At 43.4% G+C, this 18,901-nt stretch overlaps 1 protein-coding gene across 1 annotated transcript in view; it reads left to right on the forward strand.

The window, feature by feature from the left end:
* Window positions 1-18,901, forward strand: part of PLEKHG4 (pleckstrin homology and RhoGEF domain containing G4) — a 507,451-nt gene that overhangs the window by 193,293 nt on the left and 295,257 nt on the right. Inside the window, exon 10 of the mRNA XM_030205018.1 lies at window positions 14,265-14,413. Within this exon, the coding sequence (XP_030060878.1) occupies window positions 14,265-14,413 (149 nt within the window). The remainder of the gene's footprint in view (window positions 1-14,264; window positions 14,414-18,901) is intronic.

Genomic DNA, 18,901 nt, shown 5'->3' on the forward strand with positions numbered 1-18,901 from the left:
ATAAACTCTCTAAACTAAATATTGTGAGGTAGAGTTCTTTCCCCTACCAGTGGTTTCAGCTCCCTCCTGGTGCTCCCAGAGTCAATTCGCCACCACTTTCTTTGGCAATTATGAACTGTCTCAATTTTTCTGGTTCAAAAAACACATAATATACTGCATTCAAAGAGATAAGACATCTGCATGCAAATTTCAATTTAAAAGTACCTCCTAAAGAAAGTACCCGGGATCTTAGTCCCAGAAATTCTTTTCTCCTCCTTTGAGTAGATTTACTGAGATCAGGGAAAATTTGAATCTTCGATCCGAAGAATTGAGCTGAAATAAATCTGAAGTATAGTCTGAAAATATGATTTCTGTCCGATTCGAATGCAAAAGAATCCAAGAGGTTCGTGCGTTCTGTGATAGTTTCTAAAGATGATTCTAGAAATTGTGTTAAATTCTCCGGAGCTTCCACATGCTTTAGCTCCTGTAATATAGAAAGCTTTAATAATCGGAGGTAACGCTTCTTTAGGGATTCCAAGTATTTCGGTAAAATATTTTTTCAACATTTCCAAGGGAGATATCAATGGAGTCTTAGGAAAATTTAAAAATCTCAGATTGTTACGTCTGAGTTGGTTATCAAAAAATTCAATTTTCCTTTGAAACACTTCTTTTTCTGTTACTATATTACTAACAATAGTTTGTGTCTTTTTTATTTCATTGAAATTTAACTCACATTTTCCTTCCTGCTCCTTGAGTTTCGATTCCACAGCTTGATACTGCGTTTTTAGGTCCTTTACTTCAGAATTAAAGGAATTTGTAACTTGAAGTAGGGACGAATTGAGAGTCTGGATCGTGTCCCAGAGGGCTTTGCAAAGTAACAACTGCCGGTCTAGTCCTCACGCTGGGTCCCGCTAACGGAGCCACCTGGATGGGGGAGGGCGGGGAATCAATACCACTCGCCCTGACTCCTGCTGTTAATCCTTCCGGGGTCGAGTACCCGACGGGGCCGCTGCTAACCTCTATTGCTTCCACTTGAGCCGGTTCTTCCGTCGTTCCCGCTTCTCCGCGTGGTCTCGGCGGGGCAGTCAAGGATGGCGGGCTCAAAGACACTGCCTCCACGCTAAGGTCCCCGAGTTGTTCTGGGGACCCAACCTGGGCTGGGGTCTGGGTTCCAGATGCCTGAGGGCCGAACGCCTCTAAGGTTGGTTGTCGCAGCGTCAGGTTTCCGCTGGGGCTTGCAGCGGCTTTAGCCTCGATCTTCCCCTTTCTTTTCACCATTATCCAGGGTGAAAGAAAGGAAGACGCTGGTAAACGGAGCATGGCGTTCAGAGACCTCAAGGCAGCACCACCTCACACGGATGCCATCTTGATCCTCTTTTTTTTTTTTAATTTATAAGTTTTTATTAACCATAACATTACAATCACAGTATATGTTTCTGCCTCTTCAACTTAATACAACAGATATAACTAATTGGCTCTCAACATTTCAAAACATTTTCTCCCCCCACTCCTCAAACTTTCTAGAAGTCCCCCTCCCATCCCCACCTCCCCACCCAACCTCCATCCCACCCTTTTCCCCTACCCCTCCCCTTCCCCCCTCTTTCCCTTTCCCCTCAATGTGCTGAATGACCCCCCTCTCCCTTGTCATTATTCAAGATAACATCCAACCGTGTCCATTCTGACGCCTCGGGTTTATATCTACCCTTACTGCTATTATTGTTCTGAGTTTTACCCTCCAATTGTGGACCTTTGGCCCTGTGTTTTGTTTCCACTGTCCCGCAATTGCAGTCTTTGCCGCTGCCAGGCCTATTTGTTTAATTCTCTGTTGCCACTTCTGTCCTTTTTGGTTTCCCCAGCCCAGCAAACACCATTTAGGCTTGCACGGGAATGGAACCTCTAAGGCCTCTGACAGTCGCTCAGCAATCTCTCTCTAAGTCTGTAGCATCTTACATTCCCACCAAATATGGTAAAAGGTTCTCTTTTCCACTCCACATCTCCAACAAACGTCTGAGGCTCTTGGGTACATTTTCTTAACTCTCTCTGGAGCATAGTACCAGCGGCTCAGTACTTTATATGCATTCTCTTTAATTAATACACATAACGAGGCTTTTTTAACCTCCAAGCACACTCTCCTCCATTCAGCCTCATTCAATCCTTGCTGCATACCTTTTTCCCATGCCTCCATATATGGGAGTTTCACAAACCCTTGACCCCGTAGAGAGCCATACACCTTAGAAATTCCCTTACCCCACTTATCTATATCCCCCCACACGTTTTCAAACTTCTCGTGTTCAATAGGCTGAGCTTTTGCCCACTTCTCCGTGATGATAAAATGCTTAACTTGCAAATACTACTATATATCAGACCCCGATAACCCATACATTTCCTGTAATTCCACAAACGTTTTAATTTGCCCTTCCTCTAGAAAGTCTCTGAACCGAATTAGGCCCTGTTGGAACCATGTTTGAAAAACCCCACATTCCCTTCCTGCCACAAACCCGGGTTCCTGAATAATCCAGGCATATGATGACTTAGTCCGCGTCCCACTCAATTTATTCTTTAGGGCTCCCCATAATGTCAATAGATGTGATACAAAGGGATTCAACGTCAGTCCCCCATATGCCTGGTCAGAGAGCGAAGCCCCTAACAATCCCTCCAAATGCCCCTCCCTGACAAACACCTGTTCCAGTCTTGTGGTCGGGGATAAGTCCACCTTGCTCCACTCTGCTATTTGTTTTAGCTGTGCTGCCCAATAGTACCATTGTATATTTGGCATATCTCTCCCCCCTCCTCAACTTTCCCCCACATTATCCTCCGCGATAGCCTAGCCAGGAGCAGTGATGTGAGAGGCGAGAGGAGCGGCTGCAGTGCCGACAGCCAGTGCCTGATGGCTGCCTCTCAACAGGAGAAGCAGCAGTGGCCGGAAATTGGAGCTGGTACCGCGTGTTTCGCGGGAGACTTCGCAGGTCTGTGGTGGGCGGGCCTGGAGGGAAAGAAGGGGATAGAGAGAAAGACACGGGATGGGAGAGGGGGGTAGACGGATGGAAGGATGGGGAGAGAAAGAGGGAAAACATGGAAGGATGGAGGGAGGGCACGACCCTGGAACTGGGAGGGCACGGCCCTGGAACTGGGAGGGAGGGGCCGAGGGTCCATGGCACACACTCTCATTCTCATACACACACTCTCTCTCTCACAGACACACTCGCACCCAGTCTCACTCTCTCTCTGTCACACACACACACTCGCACATTCACTCTCTCTCTCTCTCTCACTCAGTCACTCTCACACACACTCTCTCAAACATACACACTCTGAGGAAAACCTTGCTAGCGCCCGTTTCATTTGTGTCAGAAACGGGCCTTTTTTACTAGTTTTTTATAATACTCCACAAATTGTCTCCTAATGTCACCATCCTGATGGTGAATCACATTGCCCTGAGTTTTAATTTTTGTTATCATGTTCCTGATCTGCCTCTGGCGTAAACTCCTTGCTAACATTGTCCCCGCTTTGTTGCTAAATTCAAAAAATTTTTGCTGCATCAATCTCCTATTATATTCCATCTTTCTCAATTGTATTTTTTGTAAATCTACTCTACATTTCAGTAGTTCCGGTAAGAGGTGTGTGGCCCCTTCCTCTTGGTGTTAACAATTCATATGCCTCTCGTTCCCTCTTCCTCTGGGCCCCCTTCGATATTAGGTGCCCCCTGACCACCGCCTTTAGGGCATCCCACAAGATTCCTTCTGTGACTTCCCCATTATCATTGAACTCTAGATATGCTTTTATTCTATTTCGCACTTCTTGACAATTCCTCTCTTCCTCTATCAGTGATTCATTAAGCCTCCATACCGTCCCTCCCCTCTTACTGCCTATCTCTCCCACTGTCACCCACACTGGGGCATGGTCCGATGCATGTATGCTTTCAATACTTGAATCCTGCACTTCTCCCCATTGTGTACGACTACCCCATATCGCGCCTATCCTGGTATATACCTGTTGTGCATGGGAGTAGAATGAAAATGTCTTTTGTCCTGGATGCTCTAATCTTCAAATGTCCACCAAATCTAATTCTTTCATTAATTTATGGAATTTCTCTCTAATGTGTCATGTTCCCTCTTCACTACCCGCTGAATGGTCTGCTTTGGAGGCTGGGAAATTGAAATCTCCTCCCATAAAAATCTGGCCCTTCACAAAGAGGCTTAGGCCTGAGCCCATTTTTTCAAAAAGAGCCTCTCCCTCCATTTGGGGCATATACATTAATAAACGTAATGGGTTGGTTCTCAATCATTCCTTTAACTGCTAGGCATCTACCCTCTTCCCCTTTATATATTTCCTCTTGAACAAATCGCAAGTGGTCTTTGACATAGATCACCAGCCCCCCAGTTTTCCCCCCCTTGGGGTCTGCAAGCATAAAACTGTCTCCCAATCTCCTGTATTGTATCAAGGGTTCGTCCTGCCTCCTAATGTGAGTTTCTTGCAACATGATCACATCCCATTTCAACCGCTTTAACTCTTTAAGGACAATGCTTCATTTCCCGGGATTATTCAGCCCATTTACATTCCATGACCCTACTCTTAGTCCCCCCTTCCCCACCCCCCTTCCCTCCTCTCCACTCCCTCCCCTACCCCCCAATCCTGTAGTCTCCCCCGTAACCGGCCTGGTTCACCCCATGCCAGTTCTGTCCCTGAGGTAGTGAGCCTGCGCCAGAGGCCCGCCCTCTCTTTATTCCCTCTTCAATATCCCCCCCTCCTCCAAAATCACTAACAAATAAGCTCCCATCCACATCCCCTTCTCCCATCACCAACATCCCTTCTGATGTAGTTTTACTTATCAAATTATCCAAGGAGTCTCTTCACAAGTCAGGCTCAGTCAATTCCTCTCGATTCCTGTCCAAGACTTGGCGCCTTCGGGGACCCATTTCCCTTCTTTCCTCCAGCGTTTGTCTATCATCTGAGTGTTCTGCTTCTGCAATTGCTCTCCCTCCTTTGTTCCTGGTATGTCCGTGCATCCCATATCTCTCAAAATCTTCCATGCTTCCTCCATTGATTGGAGCCTCTGAGTCTTAGCTCCCACCGTAACTTGCATTCCGCATGGGTATAGCCAGCGATATCTCAATCCTGATTTCTGCAAATATAAGGTGATCTCTTTGAAATCCCTCCGTCTTTGCAGCGTCTTTCTAGCCAGGTCTTGGAACACCCTAGGTTTGCAGTTCTTCCATGATATGTCTCCCAAGGCCCGAGCTTTCCTCCATATCGCCTCTTTAATACTAAATTCGTGAAAGCAGGCAACAATGTCTCTGGGCTGTCCTCCTCTCTGAGGACCCAGGCTACGATGAGCCCTGTCAATTTTATAGCATGCATGGTTCTGCATTTCACCTCCATTATCTCCGGTCCCCAGATAAACTCGCTTATTTCCTGTACAACTTTCATCGTGTCTTTGAATTGGTCCTCCTCTGGGATTCCTTTAAATCGCAAATTGCACCTCCGCGATCTATTTTCCAGATCCTCCATCTGGAGTTCCAGTTTGCTTCTTGATTGTTGCTCTCTCTGTAGGGCCTTCTGCAGGCCTCGCACCTCCTCCTCCTCCATATTGTCCATCTTCTCCTCTGTCTCTGCTACACGATTTCCTATTTCTCTCAGTTCATCCTGCAGTTCACCCACTGTCGTTTGGATACCTTTCCTGGTATTTATCATCTCTTCTTTTAGTTCCTGGAACCATTGAATGATTTCTGTTTTCCTCAACTTCGCTCCCAATTCAGAAGGCTCCTCGGGGTCTGGGTCCAATTCCGATTCGCCGCCCGCCATCTTGGCTGCTCGCAACGCGACCCTCGAGCCCGCGCTCTTCTCTGCTCCAAGCGTCTCTGAGGTGAATTTAAATTTTGCTAGGCGTTTTCGTGCCGCCATATCGTTGAATTATCAATGAGTTTTGCTGGGAGTTAAATCACTAAATTTTGGGGGAGTTATCTCGCCTTTTGACTCCGACTATGGCAGAGCTCCGCTCTCAGGCAGCCATCTGGAATCGCTGACGTCACTTCCTCCTCAGAATAGCTATTTTCTTGGCCTGGAGGACTCATAATCTAAGTTTTGTACCCGAGGTGATGGAGGGTTAAATGATTTGATCAAGATCACAAGCCTGCTTATTTTCGAAAGGAGAAAAACGCCCATGTTCGGGAGATGGGCGTCCGTTTCCCATGGGCGGCCAAATCGGTATAATCAAAAGCCGATTTTGGTCGTCTTCAACTGCACTCCGTCGCAGGAACGAATAAAGTTGACGGGGGCATGTCGGAGGCGTGGTGAAGGCGGGACTGGTGCGTGTTTATCGGCCGAGCAGAGATGGGCGCGCTCGGCCGATAATGGAAAAAAGAAAGGCGTTAGTGAGAATTTAGGACACCTTTTTGGACCCTTTTTTGTCACGAACAGGTCCCAAAAAAGTGCCCTAAATGACCAGATGACCACCGGAGGGAATCGGGAATCACCTCCCCTGACTCCCCCAGTGGTCACTAACCCCCTCCCACCAAAAAAAACCCACTTGCAAAAACCTTATTTCCCAGCCTCTGTGCCACCCTCAAATTCCGTACCCACCTCCATGACAGCAGAATGTGTTTGATCCTCTCACAGCCTTTCCCTGGGTCAGATATGGCTGTCGGGTGCACTGCAGGGTCACATCAGCATTGCATTGTGGTGGGTGTAGGGTATTGGGCTCCGTGATTTCACTAGCTTGTGTTACAGTCTCACGATGTTGGTAGTTGGTAGGCTCTTCTCCCATGGTGTTTTTCCCTCTGCTTACTGGGTCAGAGTGTGCCCTGTTTTGTTTCCGGTAGTCCACGAGGTAGTGGCCATTTTTGTAAGTCCGTTTTAGATCCCTTTCGTGTGTTAGCCACGTTACAGAACTTAGTTCTTACCTTGAATGTTGCTGAAAGAGGGCATTGTACACCATTCTGCCAGCTCTGACCTACTGCTAATCTTAGTACCAGGGAGACTCGTTGCCAGTGGGGCACAACCTCTGATCTGCAGTTAACTGTGAGTAAACGCGGTTATTGAATTAAAGGACTTTTTCAGAGAGATTAGTCTTACGGTGTGAACTGCTGTGCCAATGTTATACAGCAGCAACAAGTCCTGTTCCTGGAGCAGTTTTAGTGGGTAATGCAGTGCACTTCAGGCAGGCGGACCCAGGCCCATCCCCCCCTACCTGTACCACTTGTGGTGGTAAATGGGAGCCCTCTAACCCCCCTCCCCAAACCCACTGTACCCACATGTAGGTGCCCCCCTTCACCATTAAGTGCTATGGTAATGGTGTTGAGTTGTGGGGCGTGGGTTTTGGGGAGGATTTGGGGGTCTCAGCACCCAAGGTAAAGGAGCTATGCACCTGGGAGGTAATTTAATGTTTTTTTCCTATTTTTTAAAAGTGCCCCCTAGGGTGCCCGGTTGGTGTCCTGGCATGTGAGGGGGACCAGTGCACTACGAATCCTGGCCCCTCCCACGACCCAAAGCCTTGGATTTGGTCATTTTTGAGCTGGGACGCTTCGGTTTCGATTATTGCTGAAAAACGAAAACGCCCAGCTCAAACAAACGCCCACATCCAATGCATTTGCCTGGCACAAACCGTATTTTCGAGACTAAAGATAAACGTCCATCTTTTTCGAAAATACGATTCGGCCCACCCCTTCACGACCCGTTCTCGGAGATGGACGTTCTTACACGTGGGCGTTTGCGTTCGATTATGCTCCTCAAGGTGTGTCAGTGAGATTTAAACACTGGTTTCCCTAATTTTCTGCCTGCACCATTAGGCTACTTATCCACTTGGCTGCATAAGTGCTTTTGAATATTGACCTGATTAATTTCATAATTCCTCCTTTTGTGTTGTTTATGTTTAGGCTGTTAGGTGTTTGTCTGCCAGCTCACCTCACCTGGCATTTAGCCATTAACAGAAGTACAAAAGAATTCCTAAGCTCTCATATAGCAGAACTCAGCACAATCTACAGTTTAAGTATAAAAGAAATACTTGTACAAAATGTTTGTGCATGATCTCATATAAGACTAATCAGGGTCAGTGGAGAAATAATGAAGCTCCTTCTAAAAGACAGTTCTAAAGGCCTGTGTGCAAATACACCTGCAGTCATGATGAAAGGCTGTGAGTGCAGCAACACTCCTAGCCCTGCTGAGAAAGTAAACCATTGTTTTCCCTATGTGTATCTTTCCTTCTTCCACTTGTCCCCTCCCCACCTACCATAGCACAGCATCTGTCTCGCTCATCTTCCATTCTTTCTATTCTGCATACTCACTTTCCTCTCAAGTTTTCTCTCCAATTGCCTTTTAACGGAATAAGGTTCAATAGGTAAAAAACAGTATCTTTATTGTTTTTAACTTAACATAGACAGCTTGTGCTCATATAACTTGCTAACTGTATTGCCTTCTGCTTGGCTGTCTCCCTCCCATACAACACTAAGAGGCAGATGCAGCAACCAAACATAAAAAAATCTAAATCGTTAAAGTCCCTAACGATTTTAAAATAACGAAAAATGCACCAAAAAAAAAAGTCACACATGCTGAGATCGGTAGTGAAACGTACAATGTATCAAAGAATCACAATACACATCGTTAATCGGCCCCCAAATCATGCGCAGAGCAGCCAAGCGTTATGTTAGCTGCTCTGCGCATGCCACAAACAGTCAAAACACAGTCAAATCGCAAGCACATGGCTCCCAAATAAAAACAAAAATAAAAAAAAAGGGTCGGGAGGGGGCAAGGGCGCTCATCAGGAGCGTCCTGTACAGACGGCCTTGCCCCCCCCCCGCTGCTCCCCACTTTCCGCCGCTCCCCCCACCCCGAAAAAGCAAAATTCTAGCAGCCCCTGCCCCCTCCCCACTTTCCGCCGCTCCCCCCACCCCGAAAAAGCAAACTTATAGAAGCCCCTGCCCCCCTCCCTTCCTCACTACTCTCTCACCTCAGCTCCGCCTCCCGACATCCTCCATCCGTGCCCCGCCCCCTTTTGGGGTCGTCGCCGCCATTCCCCTCCTCCATCGGGCCCCCCTTCCTCTTACCGGGCCCGTGCAGCGCCTCTCTCCTCTGTCCGAAGGCGCTGCACGAGCGGCGGAAAGTGGGGAGCAGCGGGGGGGGGGGGGGGGGCAAGGCCGTCCGTACAGGACGCTCCTGATGAGCGCCCTTGCCCCCTCCCGATCCTTTTTTTATTTTTATTTTTTTATGTGTTTTCTGAGGTCCTTTGGACCAATCACAGCGCTTTTAGCTCTGCTAATGCGCTGGGATTGGCTCAAAGTTTGTTTATTTTTTCACTTAACACTTTTTCCTGCCACGGAGCTGTCCTAACGAGAGGTCCAGACCTCTCGTTAGTTTTCCTGCCTTTTTCCTGCGTAAAGGCAATCGGAAAAGGTTAGTGCATGTCGTTTCAATGGGGTTTTCACACTAATTGCTCATCTCCATTCCGTTTTCGTTAGCTGCTACTGTCGTCGGAAAATAGGCTTAAGTGCATGGAAAGGATAGGAAATTCTTCCCTGAGGGCTCATTTAACGATGAAAAACGTTTAGTGCATCTACCTCTTAGTTGGAACCTTTGGTTCCCCTCTCTGTTATAGCCCTTATGCATAGAGTGGAAATACTCTAACTCCATCTAGTGGATATACCTGGTACTGTCTTTGATTTATTAAGACCACGTTCACTACACCAGTAGTTTAGCCTTTCTGTTCCTCATTCCCTCCTCCTCTTGCCTTTTTAGAAACTTCACACCTTTCTCCCTTTGGAGTCCTAGAATCTTATTGCCATTGCATCTCACCAGCTGTCCTCCAATATTGCACTTAAACACTGGTGGCTTTGTGATCATTTATATAACTTAAGAACATAAGAATATACATAGTGGGTCAGACCAATGGTCTATCTAGCCCAGTATCCTGCTTCTAACAGTGACCAATCCAGGTCACAGGTACATGGAAAATCCCAAAGAGTAGCAAGATTCCATGCTATCAATCACAGAATAAGGAGTGGATTTCCCCATGTCTACCTTAATATCAGTTTATGGACTTTTCCTCCAGGAACTGATCCAAACCTTTTTAAAACCCAGATATGCTAACTTCTATTACCACATCCTCTGGCAATGTGTTCCAGAGTTTAACTATTTGTTGAATAGAAAAATATTTTCTCTATTCTTATTAAAAGCATTACCATGAAACTTCATGGATGTACCCTATTCTTTGTACTTTTTGAAAGAGTAAATCAATTCATATTTAGCTATTCTGCTTCATTCAGGATTCTGTAGACCTCTGTCATACCCCCCCAGCCGACTTATTTTCTATCCCTTTTCTAATAATTTCTAGCATTCTGTTTGCTTTTTTGGCCACTGTTGCACACTGAGCATAAGATCCATAATGAGGTGTATTTTCAAAGCACTTAGATTTACAAAGTTCCATAGTAACCTATGGAACTTTGTAAGTCTAAGTGCTTTGAAAATGAGCCCCAATGTCTCCTAGATATTTTTCTTGGGTGGTAACTGGCCTCAAAAATGCATGCTAAAATCAATATTAACTGTGTCTGCGGTTTTAGAAATCAAGTTTCAAATTTATTTACATCTTGATATATCACTCTTGAGCAAACCATCTGAACAGTTTACATCATAATAAAAATACTGAAATAAAAGGAAAGAAAGGAACCACAGTTGTTGATAGAAAAGGGATAGGTAAAGTATTAACAGGCTAAAACAGGCCAATATGGCAAGAGGTTGTAGCTGATGTCCTGATCCTTGGAGGAGCAAAGGCATGGAAACAAAAAAGAACATACAATTTACATAATCTGTACTTCAAGTATGAAATGTATATTGTTTTAACTCAACTCCTCATAATGTAACCATTATCATGTAATAACTTATTGTACTACCATCGTTACAATGTATTGTAAGCCACACTGAGCCCGCAAATAGGTGGGAAAATGTGGGATACAAAAGCAATAAAATAAATAAAAAATAAATATTGAAATAAGAACATCTGTAAAGATGTTTTGAATGTTGGGTGAGAGAGTTCTGACCTTAGGGATGTTGGCATGGAGTTCCATAGAGTAGGAGACATAATACTAAAAATCTGGGCGCATATAGTTTCTGGTCTTATAATTTGAAAGGAAAGAATTGTTAACTGATTTTGTTGTGATGACCTAAGGGACCGAGATGGAGTGTAGGGTATCAAAAATCAAAAAAAGATATAACGGTGTCTCTGAATGATAGGTATGTGAGGTAGTTAGTACTGACGGAATGTCCAAGGAGACCAAAGAGCTACCCATAGAAATCAAATTATTAGTGTGAGAGTCCATTAAGCAATGGAGTGAAAAGATTTTTGTTGAAAAATGAGTAGCAATGGAGTCTGCTGATGGCAAAAGCTCAGCAGATACAGAGATTTCAGAAGGACCAGTTAAGGAGCGCAGAATCCCATAGAGTCTTACAGAATGTGGTGCTTTTTAAATTTGCTTGGAATAGTACTCCCTTTTAGCACGTTCGGTAGATGTTTCGTATGAAACTGTGGCAATTCTGTATGCATTCTCAGTAGTAGAGGTAGGATTTTTCCTCCATGTGCATTCTAGATGTCGAAGTTGACATTTCAATAATAAGAGAGAATGGTTATACCAGGGTTCTGTATTCTGACATGTCCCAGTGATAGAGAAAGTATGAAGAGATGCAAGTGAGTTATAAGATTTGAGAGGGATGAATTCCATAGAGATGACTGTTCTGACCCAGATGAATGTTTGCAATACCGTTGACTGGTCTTGAGTGATTGAGCTTTCCTGTCAGTATTATGGCATTCCTTTTTGTTTGGTTGTTTTTTATTTTTAATTTTTATAGTAATTCTATATATTGTAAACCATTTTTATTTGAATAAGAGAGAAGCGGTATAGTAAATATAATGATAAGCAATAAATGATAAGTCAAACAAGAATGTTGAGTTAAATTTATCCACAGTTAAGTCTCTGAAAGCCTTAGTCTTAGGTTTAAATCTTTTCTGTATGGATTGAGGTTTTAAGCTTGCAATAAGAAGAAAATGATCTGTACAGGGAAGAGGGGGAGGGGGAAGACCAAGATTAATTCCTGAGCTGAACATTTGAGAAACTGGTATGCTGTCTTGAGTATGTCCTGCAGAGTTTGTGGGATGATTGTTAATCAGAACTAAGTCTAGATCAGATATAAAGGATTTGAAGTCGAGTATAGGGGGCTTGTTGATCATCCAAATGCATATTAAAGGCATCTAGAATAACAGGATAAGTAGCTGCCAGGAAGTGGGAGTTAATATGAGATTGGAACAATTGCAAAGGTTGTGGACTGGCACTGTAAGATATGGAGCTGGAGGAAAAGCAGGTAGACATTGTACTATGATGAGACTGACAGCAGCTCATGTTTCAGCATATCACACAACTATGTATTCGAGTATGTGTGCGCATGCACATGCACACATGCATACACACATATCCTGGCATAAGATGCTGCCTTAAGGGCAAAATATTCTGAAGCCTCTAGCCGCTGCAGAATTTTCAATGAGGAGTGGAGCAGTCTTGTATCTGATGTGATACAGGCATGAGGCTTTTTCTCTAAGCCTCATATCATGGATGGAGCTTGCAGAGAGAAGATAAGTTGCACGGAAAGGGTCTCTGTTAACTAATTCCCTGCAAAAGTTGCTGCAAGCTCCAAGGGCTCAGAATGTATGTTATATATCTGTGAAGAAAAGGTGGGGCGTAAGGTCATCCTCGGAGGTTCAGGAATTCAGAAATAGCAAATACCTGATAACAGTCATGCTGCGACCTAAGAACCACAGTTCAAAGGGCTTATTACGAAACTAAGGTAGGTTTGAGCCAAACAAGTAGCTCCTGAAAATCTTTGTTGGTGCTGGTAGGATGAGGTACAGATATTCGAACACCACACCCGAAATCATTTTGCTAGTGGGAATTGGATGCTATTGCAAGCGGTAAAAAACAACTTTTTTGTGAATAATTTATATAGTTGAAGGTGATGCCATTTGGAAGGGGCATGGAAAGCCCTCTGTGAAATGAAGGCCCTTATGAACTATATAAATAAAAGCAGCAAAGTTGGAAACAATCACCATTGCATAGTTTGCCTTTCTGAAAGTCTAATAGTATCTCAATATGACTTCTTCCTGAGGAATATACACTTTGTGCTTTTTCTTGCTGTGACAGGTCTATTACATCATTTGGTTGGCTATAAGAATTCGTATAGCCATGCCAGAGAACCTGCCATTGGATGGCTACATTTATTTTTATGATAACTTTCTGTTCTTAGGGAGAGGAGTCTGAAGTTGTATACTCAGGAATGCAGACATGGAGTCAGTAGACTGAGCTCCTTAATTTGTGTTAATTCATGATGAGCTAATATAAACTTGGTGCACAGAGAATGATAAAGGGACAGTGAGAGGAGTAGGGTGTGAGTCTTAGTAGAAGGGAAGTGGAGGAATATACTGAAGTAAATAATCAGGCAGATTGGCATAAAGAGGAAAACAGAGTCTAGAGCGGGAATAGTGATGCTGGGCTCATGGAAATGGAGGGTGATAGGCAGAAGCAATGATGTCTGGATCTGGGAGAAGGATGGAACTTGAGGCTGAGGTAATCTTGCATGGATCCCGAGAAACAGAGAGACTGAGGTAGGAGGTAATACTTGACTCAAGGAGTGAGAGGGAGGCTGAGGCTGGAACAGTGATGGTTGTACTGAGGGAGGGAGAGAGAGAGAGGCAGACTGAGATAAGGGGGTGGGGGGAAGTATGGGTCTTTTGAATGACGAAGGGAGACTGAAGCAAAAACCATGATGACATGTTCCAAGATGGAGAAGAGAGACTGAGGAAGAGCCAGTTGTAACTGCAGTGTTTGACCTTATTATGGGAGACAATGTTAGGATCTGTTTGTTGGTGAGCTGGGTATGAAGCAGTTTCTTTCAACATTGTTTTAATGATATTCTGTACTTTATTGTATTATGCTTTGAATGTATGCTGGAAAATGCATAACTAAATTAAACAAGCAAATGAGTAATTAAATCAATAAAACCAGGTGTTGTTAGGATAGATTTCTCTACACGTCTCTGGAAGTTAGGGGATACACACGCCTTCCAGTCCCTGTTTTCTTCGAAATCCAGATGTTCTGCATAAAATTCACAGCCTGATAATAATATGCTGCCAGTTGGCTATGAGTTACTTAAATTTGGGGGGATTGGCAGTATTTACCAACAAAAGATCTGTACAGATACAGGGGGCAAAAGTATATGTTTTTGTCTTCATGTTTTTCTACTTGTATGATTTCCAGGAGGCCAGAACTTTGCTTGTGAGCTACACCCAGCTAATGAAGAGTACTCTGGAGAACGTGCAGCTGGTCAGATTGCAGCTAGAAGGAGGAGCTCTTCTTGCAAGGCTAAAGAAAGAGGAGTCCTGTGTTTCCTTGAGCGAAGATTACAGGTAAGGATGCACCAAGATTCCTTTTCTGGAAGGCTGATGCTTACCGTGCTCCTTGCACCTCCAAATGCTACAACACTAGATTACTGTAACCATATTTGAGGCAGCTACTGGGCAAACAATGCCTCCTGCAATGGTTTCTTTTAGGCATTCCCATTCCTTTCTAGCTTGCATGTTTGCAGGCTGACAGACTGACTCAAAAGGATAACATGGCATTCCTTCCCCTTCCCCCTCCTTTCTCCCACTCCTTCTTCCCCCCCCCCCCCCCCCCCCCCCCCCCACCTCCCCAGACTTGGATCCCAGAGAGATCACCCTGCTTGCCCATTCCTTGTGATAGCCCTGCCCATTTTGACATGGTAGCCTTATTCCTTGTCTGCAAGAATTGTATTTTTCCAGTGTTTGTTTTAACTGCCTGGCGTAGACAGGGAATAGTTTACTGGACTGATGCTGAGGAATGCATTTTCACATAATTTATTTATTTATTGTATTTATTTATTTGGATTTTGCTCACACCTTTTTGAGTAGTAGCTCAACAATTGTTTTGATCATTTTGTCTTATATGTAAAGTTTAAGAATCTAGTTTTAGTTCTTTATTTTGATCATTTCCATAATATATGAAATCATTAAATTCTTAGGTTTCCCCCTTCCTACATGAGTCGTGATGCGAGAACTGAATTACCTCTCTGTGGCTAGCTGGATTCTGTTCTCCATAGACATAAATAATCCTCTTCTGTGAAATTGTTACAAGTGCTTTAAAAGCAGCAAAATAGAATTTAATGGCCTTCAAACGTATTAAGGTGTAAATGTTTAAGTTTTGTGCAAAAATGTGGATTGCAGAGGTAGAGAAAGTGCAGAACACTTAAAAGTCATTTTAAAATGCAGCATCTTTTTGTATGCGGATTTAATCTGCCATGGTTTTTGGAAGGGAAAAACAGTTTCACTGAAAAGAAAAATCAGGCAAGCAAAATCCTTTGGGGAACAGAGCTTGAAACACAGTGCCTAAATCTAGCATATTCAGGCAAAAATCCTACACTGTGTTTTCTGCAAAACATTTGCTGGCATGAATTTCTTTTTGTCATTTTCGTCTTTTGGAGCTGGGAAAGAGATTTAGGGGTTCATTTTCGAGACAGAAAAACATCCAGAAAATGGCACAAAGCTGCAGATGGACATTTTTTTTGTGCAAAAATGTCCAAATCACTATTTTGAAAACTAATTTTTAAGACTTTTTCTATGCAGTTCATCAAAATCTCAAGGGGTCACGCAGAAGGCATGCTTTGGGCAGGACTAGGGCAGGCTTATTATTTGGATGTTTTTCTGCAGTAATGGAACATTGTAAAAATGTCCCAAAAAGGCGCCCAAACTGATCAGATGACTACTGGAGGAATAAAGGCCTGACCCCCCCCTTAATCCCCCAGTGGTCACTGACCCCCTCCCACCCCCCCTATGAGGCGAAAGTGATAGTACATACCAGGCTCTATGACAGCTTGCAGATATCATGGCTATTCGTCTTAGAGCAGCAAGCAGGTCCCTGGAGGAACCTAGTGGTCAGTGCAGTGGACTGTAGAGAAGGGGACCCAGGCCCATATCCCACTCTAGGTTTGAGCGCCAAAACACAAAATACCTACTGAACCCTCATGCAGGTAACACCTGCAGGCATAAAGACTATTGTAGTTGTGTACAGTTGGGTACTGTTTTAATTTCCCCCTCTTGGACCTCTTTCTGACTCCAGATCACACGGGGGACTACAGATACCTATTTCACATAACAGGCTCTGTCTGGTTTCTCCAACCTCCATTGTCACCCAATCACAAGGGGGTCTGCTCTGGGTTTGCATTAGGGGCTGTAATCGAATTCTAATTCCCATAACTACTGCTTTCTGTCTTCCTGGATCTAGGTATACTCTGGGCCATTTATGTTCCCAGATAATGCCTATTAAAAAAACTGTCTAAGTTTCTCCAGAGACTGAGTGTATGTGATGTGCCTTGTAAGCTAAATGTAAGGTAAAGAGAAGATAGAATAAAGACAGAGATAGGTTTAAATAGATAGATACATTTTATTTCTTACCCAAAGACAAGTCTTCAAATTGGTACAAATACAGACATCAGACTTTAATCAGGTACATTCAGCAGACAGATTCTGGGTACGACCGGACAGAGCCCTGCCGTCTGACAGAAGCGTTGGGGAGGATTCCAAAGCTATGGCAAATTGTCCCCTCTTTTATACACAAACCTCTCCATAGAAGTCAATGGTGAGATACCTAGCTCTCAATTTCTGAGATGATACTTTCCCACGCAGTCTTATCAGCATGTTTTGGGAAGCGTTGAGATAACAGTTCCACATCTCTCTGTGTCGCAATACTTTTCACACCATCTTAAGAACTCTGTATAACCTCTGTAGCCTTCTATACAAAACTAATAGACTCCATTTTGTTCATCTGATTTAAAGTGACAGTTGTACCAGTTTGTGTCAGGACTCATTGTTCAGACCTGCTTTTTACAGATTCTGAAATATTAAATCATGTACCTGTTATTTGGCCTAGTCAGTACTTCTTCAGTTATTTTAGCTGTTAAAGGTATGTAAATTGACCCATCACTATTCCAGTGGATGGATCCCAAGCGGGGACACATATTAACTTACAGGAAAAGCAAGTCCTTGCGCAGCCAGTCATAGATTTTTAAACCTAGCTGGTATTTTTACAGCCTGAGTCCTAAAATCTGGCCTTCCCACCCTTCCGGTGGATCCAGTGAGGGTCTCTTGCTGTACTATAATTATACATTCCCCACTTGTCACCCCCTCTGAGGAGGGGTGACACAAAGCTCGTCATCATCCATTCCAGAAGGTGGCAAGCTATCAAACGAGAGGGGGAGTTTTGCTCTTATGGGTTGCTAGCAGATATTATGCCAGACAGAAAACTTCAATCTTAGGTGGTATATTTTTGGGCATATGGAATTCCCTTTATATTACTCAACCCCTTGGGCTTTATCCTGATGTCATTTCTCTTGAGACTTAGTCAAACCTGTAGTGAGAAATGTTTTTATGAATGGGACTAATCCACGAGTTCATTTACAAAATCCCATGCAGTATAGGTATACGGGTAATAGCAATTTCAGGTGGATCATACTAATAAATACTTTCAGGTTTTGCTATGACTTCTATTGTATCTGTTGCATAGTACATGGGGAGATAATCTAATGTATCTTTCTCAGTGGTCTTGAGAAGGAATAGTGGTTTTGATTAAGCATTGTTATGGTGGCTCAACAAATATATGGTTAGTATTCAGATTGCAGGCTGTTTAAGGTTGTAGATATTCAGAATCCTCAAACAGGTCGGGATTCTTGGACCTTACTAGTACTTATCATTGGCATTCAATCATGAGCACTAATAAGTGGATAGCAAGTATGAGGTTGCCTCATACAGCAAAGAGGGTCAATCCCAGCACCAAAGGTCATGCATGGATCTTGACATATGCATAATGACCTGGAAGTATGGGAAGCAATTTATATATCCATTACCCCACTTGGAGCTTAGTCAAACCTACAGAAAGACATGCCTACACCAGAGTTAAACAATTGCATAACAGGTTGATATTAACAGGGTTTACACCTACATTATAATATCTTAGCCAGTATTAGGGTTTGATGTTACCCTTGTATCTGAGCAATATCCACTTCAATTTTAAATTACCTAAACAGAAATAACAGGGAAACTCTTAGAAAAATAATTAGAACAATAAAGAACAATAATAGGAAAATAAAAATAAAACCTTTTCAATATCTAGACAGGATTACTGCCAAACTGAAAATAAAACAAAATATGAATCTATAATGTCCATAAACAGCAACAGTAATTCTCAAATTAAGTATCAGTTCTAAATTCTCTTTCATCGATTATGGTTGAGGTGGTGGAAGCGCTGAAGAATCTGGACGGAGATCTGGAAGATCTAACAGGACTGGGTTTTCAGGCTGGCCTGCTGAAGGAAGTGACTGGTCTTGAGATGGTTAGGCTGGTTCTGCGTATATCTTTCACATGGACCCAAAACTTATGGTCCAATAGTTTGCAAGGTGTAAAGATTATTGCCACAACCTTGGGGGATCTAACATCATTTGGATAGATCTTGAAGACGTACTTGTGGTGTATAAAATGGGATCTTTCCATGTCTTTATTCTAGGCATACACCATCATAATCAGTCCATCAAGAGCCAGAGGCTGGCAAAGGAATAAGCAAAATAACTGTATGCCTGAATGATACATTGCTATCTCTTAGTGGGCATAATCAGTGTGAATTGAATAGACATGAAAGACAATGTAAACATGGAGAAAACAGTGCTAATTAAGTGCAAAAGCAAAAGGGAAACCAGAAGGGTTCAATAATGAAAAGCCAATTTACATAAATAGCAATAGTATATATGAAATTGTATCTACAAAAAAACAATTAGAATTTAGAGATGATGGTAAATGTTCAATTATTGATGTATGGAGGGCAAGGAATAT

The sequence above is a fragment of the Microcaecilia unicolor genome, chromosome 5, assembly GCF_901765095.1.
Source record: "Microcaecilia unicolor chromosome 5, aMicUni1.1, whole genome shotgun sequence".
NCBI classification, from domain to species: domain Eukaryota; kingdom Metazoa; phylum Chordata; class Amphibia; order Gymnophiona; family Siphonopidae; genus Microcaecilia; species Microcaecilia unicolor.